At 28.4% G+C, this 4,805-nt stretch overlaps 1 protein-coding gene across 2 annotated transcripts; it reads right to left on the bottom strand.

Annotated features, from left to right (window-relative positions):
• Positions 1-852: 852 nt before the first annotated feature.
• Positions 853-2,090, bottom strand: LOC124921971 (probable glucan endo-1,3-beta-glucosidase A6). 2 transcript variants are annotated; one of them, XM_047462679.1, is made up of 2 exons: positions 2,021-2,090; positions 853-1,940 (listed from the first exon to the last, which is right to left on the bottom strand). In XM_047462679.1, the coding sequence occupies exons 1-2, from the start codon at positions 2,079-2,081 to the stop codon at positions 901-903; spliced, it is 1,101 nt and encodes a 366-aa protein (XP_047318635.1). In that variant the 5' UTR covers positions 2,082-2,090; the 3' UTR covers positions 853-900. The 2 variants fall into 2 exon arrangements, with proteins under 2 accessions (XP_047318635.1, XP_047318636.1); XM_047462680.1 differs by having other exon boundaries at positions 853-1,937; positions 2,021-2,080.
• Between the last annotated feature and the right edge of the window lie 2,715 nt (positions 2,091-4,805).

Raw genomic sequence — 4,805 nt, 5'->3', positions numbered from 1 at the left:
GTTAGTTTAAAAAAAAAAGAAGAAACTACATTAGTTACATGTCAATATTGGGCCTGTGGGCTCAAGTTAATTATTTGGCCCTGCTCCACTAACATATTCCCACATCTATTACCTAAGTGCTTCTGCCTTCCATGGAAGGGTTCGTGAATTAAATATCTGGACATTACCAATAATTTATTTCTTTTATAAAAAAAATCATTATATAATAATACTTAAAAAAAAGTTCACTTTTTCAAAATCTTTTAAGTAATCGCATGGATGATTCAAATAACCCAGGGAGTTGGGTTTGGTTCCTTCAACTTATTTATTCATCCAAACAATTGATCTAATAACTAGTCCAACAACTTAATTATTTAATTGCACTAAAATATTTTGTTAAAAGGATTCCAACTATATATTGACTTACACAATATTATTTCTTCACCTTTAAAAAAGAAAAATTGATTAAAGGGATTTAGAAAATCCAGTTGATTTGATTGCATTTTGGACCAAATATGTGAATCTGAATAGTTCATTTATTGATGGTCTTTATCATTACTAATAAATAATAATATAATGTAATCAAACTACAAATTAATAGTGGAAAATAATTAATTCTAACATTAATAACAATAGTACTAAAAGTAATGCAATGTTAATGAACATAATCTATCACAGATTTATGTTATCGTTATGGGGGGTTGTTTGAAATAAAGTCAAAATTATTAAATTCAAATCTTATTTGTTGAAATAATTATTTGAAATAAATTATTAATTTAACTTTTTAATATTTCAATTTTATAAAATAAATAAATAATACTATTTGTTGTTGTTGTTGATTTAAATTATTAAAAAAAAAATCAAATAACTCAAAGTTAAAGAAGCTCTATTATTTTCTTGAAAAATAAATCTAATGATAGATTACATCTTCAGTTGATTTCGGGCGTACATCTTACCCGAAAAATCCAATCCATAAATACTTGACCCGTTCGGATACAACACTCCGAAATGCCTCTCCGATCCCTGACCCGTTTTCATGTTCTCGTTGTACAGGGCAAAAAGTACTGCCTGAATGACTACACCCGGCTTGGCCGGCGTTCCGATGGCCGGTACGGTCGTGAATTTCTTTATTACATTCCGGTTATAAATTGCGGCATTGTTAACATTAGCTCCTGTTTGGTCAATGTCTCCTCCATTTGGCCAACCCGTTTCAGCGATAAAGATCCGGAGTTTCGGGTAACCCATTCTTTTCATGGCAAAGTAGACAGCGTCTATCATTTGATCCAGGATATTGGTGTAGGTTAAACCCGTAACCGGATCTGTAACTTTTATGTTGTTGGCAGATAAGAGGGCGTAATCAAGGTTGATGTTGACCGGGTCGGATGCCCAAGCGAAATACGGGTATACATCGATGAAGACGAAGGATTTAGCGCGGTTGAGAAACTTAAGCATGGGTTTAATGATTTGAGTGGAGATGTCGGCACGGAAGGTTCCATTGGAAGGCGGGTAAGAAGCTTGAAGCACATCCATGGCCAATGAGGTAGTGACTCTGACCTTACGGAGGAGGCCGAATTTCGCAAGCGATTTCTGAATCCGATACATCGACGGGACGAGGCTGAGCTGGGTGTTACGGTCGGAGGAAGAAAGGATTTCGTTTCCGACGAGAACGTATCGGATCTTGGTTTTTGGGTAAAAGGGTAAGATTTGGGATTGTATCCATTCGTCTGCGATAGATTGATTAGTGGATATGCTCACAAGGAGCTGGTTCTGGACCATGACAGTAACCCGGATGTCGGATCCACTCAGGGCGCCGAGAATGACCGGGTTAGAGTCATACAGCTTGACTTGCTTCACCCTCATGGCTTTCAAGAGCTCGACGGACTTTGAAGGACTTGGAAGGTTGTCGCCCAACTGGCCGTAGCAGATTCCGACATTGCCGGGTCCGGCGTATGATACACCTGCTGGAAATTAGAAAAAGAAAACAAGTTAATAAAGTAAGATTAGATGTAGAAGCTAAAGAGAATAGAGGTTTTGGGCTTACTAGAGGCGGCGGCGAAAAGTATGAAACAGAGGAGGAGCACGGTGGCCGGAAAGAAAGTCATATTTGTAATTTAACAATGCTATATTGTGATTTATGTGATGGAGGACTCTCTATATATACAAAAAAAATTTACCGAGTAAATATTAAATATTAAATGACCTCACCTAGATATTGGGACTTGTTTGGTTTAAAGAATGAGGATTTGGAGTAATCTTATATTAAACATTTTTAGAGACTTAAAAATATCATTATTATGCTCTTTGTACTCTCTTTTTTTTCTTCATGTGTACACATTACCACTAATCATTTTTTATTTATTTTTGGTTTATCTAAATATAAACATGTAAAAATCTATTATCAAATGGGTACTTTCTTAAACCAATTTATTGCTTTATAACAACACAAAAGAAGTGTATTTAGTTATTTTTAGGTTAAATTCCATATAATTATATGATTAGGAGAACTCGAATATCAAATATTGTTGAATTTGTCGTTAGAGAGTACGACAAACAACCGATTAGTTTGGAAGTAAATTATACCTTAAGTTATCTTAAGTTATGTAATTATTTTAAAATAATCTTGTATCATGTCACTTATATTTTAACAATAAAATTATTTTATTTATTCATCAAAAAAATATACTTTATTATTTTATAAAATTAAAAATTTAAATATAAAATAGTATTATAGTAATCTCAAATAAAATATACTTTTTCTATCATATCAAATTTTATATTAAATTTGTTTCAAATTATATAAAGTAGACAATCTACCCTAATAAATTAATAATTAATAATTCACTAAACTTTTCAATTACTTATCTTTCTTAGAAAAATAAAAATATTCTCCTTATCTTATGTGCAGATTTAATTTTTATACATTTTGAGAATGACCTTTCATTTCTTTGTACTAATATTTTGAACTATTCGATGCTAGAGTTAATTTTCTTGTTTTCAAGTTGTTATTGATAAAATAAATTAAAAAAGGAAGAAAAGTGTGAAAGATGGGAGTTGGGTTTTGAAGATGTACCATACGCATTGTATAATATAAATTTATCATCACCATAATTAGTAAGGACTTTTAATTTTACTTTCTACCTTTTTAGGATAAGGTAAATAATTAAATTATGGTCATCTTTAAAGATAAAGTTATTTAAATATTTACACAGAGATGTATATAATCTAGAGAGATCTCTCTTATTTGTCTTTAATTGCTGGTCAAGGAATATCACTAACTAACCAATTCGATAGTTTTTTTTTTAATTAATTAGGATTGGTTATTTTAATTCATTTTATTTAGTCTAATTTATTTGTTAAATATTTAAGATTCAAAATAGGTTGATTGCAGATCAAGGTGTATTACATTGTTTTGATTTTCACTATCTAACATATTTTATATAAATAAAATTTGTCTGGGCATGTTCTATTGTTTAATACAGGTAGGAAAAGAATTCAGATCTATAAAATAAAGACTTTCCAGTTAAAGAATGGGAAAATATATTTAATATGGCTGAAATGTTATTTTTATCATTAAACTACAATATTCATTCATCTAATAAATCAAAAATTATTCAATTAGATGGTGTTTGATAGTGGTACGTACTTACACTTTTGGGAGTGCAAGATTTTCCAACCATATTTTTATACTGATTTTGAGCTTTTGGTAAGTTTTAATTTTGGTACAATTTTATGTCCAAATACAATTTAAAGTATTGGTATAAAATTATAGCTAACCCCAATTAAACCACTTTTTTATACCATTTTATAATTTTTTATTATGTCATTTACCAATATTAATATATATAACTTATTATTATATAATATATCAAATAATATAATTTTGTTATTAAAAAAATCATACATATAATTTTTTTGATAATTTTATTAATTATTATTATAAGTTTTTATATAATTTAATTAAATCATAAATAATATTATTTATTTATATAAATGTTACTATTATTATTGTTTTATATTTATTTTGTTACAACTAATTAATAAAATTAAATAAATATAATTCAAGTAAAAGTTTATAGTATAACTAATTTTATATATTAATTAAATTTGTATTAGTTATTAACTATAATAATTAAAATATTAAATAATAATAATACAATAATTTGTAACAATAAATAAATTTAAAAAATAATGATATATGAATAATATAAAAATTATAAACTCATATTTTACTTCAATTAATTAAATAAAACAATAATTTTATCCTCGGACTAAATACATTCATATATTTGGTAAAAAAAATACATTAGTTCAAGAGAAAGAAATAATTTATATTATTTTTTTTTATAATTTATATCAAATAGCCTATATTAAATTAGTCATCATATTTTTTCTCCCAAAATAATTAAAATAAATATGTCCAATCTAGTATAATGATCTAGTATAATGATTAGACACTAAGAATAAGCAACAAATTTGTAAAAAATGTCATTCTCAACCCTCACTCTGAGTTAAATATTTTAACTCTTTTTACAAATACTCAGAGCCAAAACAATTTGACACATTCAAAATGACCGGCTCAATAAAACGTAAAATTCGAATATAATAATGTTTTTTGCATTTTTAACGAAAAGACCATTCTTGGTTTATTCTTCGGATTCAAGCACAATTTTTTAAACGACTCAAGATCTGAACAATCTAATACATTTATGATGAACAACTCAGAAAATGGTGAACACGCTCGCTCGCTCAGTCAAAGACCCAGAAGAGAGGAGGGAAATTCAATTTTCGGAGGGAGGCCACATCATTGTCGACGTCGAACTAGGATG

The sequence above is a fragment of the Impatiens glandulifera genome, chromosome 1, assembly GCF_907164915.1.
Source record: "Impatiens glandulifera chromosome 1, dImpGla2.1, whole genome shotgun sequence".
Classification (NCBI taxonomy): Eukaryota; Viridiplantae; Streptophyta; class Magnoliopsida; order Ericales; family Balsaminaceae; genus Impatiens; species Impatiens glandulifera.
The sequence above is the reverse complement of the archived record's forward strand: the minus strand, read 5'-3'. Positions and strand labels throughout refer to the sequence as shown.

What these genes read in the sequence shown, in the direction of transcription:
- LOC124921971 (XM_047462679.1), bottom strand. Translation starts at nt 2,081, where the DNA reads ATGACTTTCTTTCCGGCCACCGTGCTCCTCCTCTGTTTCATACTTTTC. An exon ending in ACTTTTCGCCGCCGCCTCTA is followed by an intron (nt 1,941 to 2,020) that starts GTAAGCCCAAAA and finishes TCTAATTTCCAG; the next exon opens with CAGGTGTATCATACGCCGGA.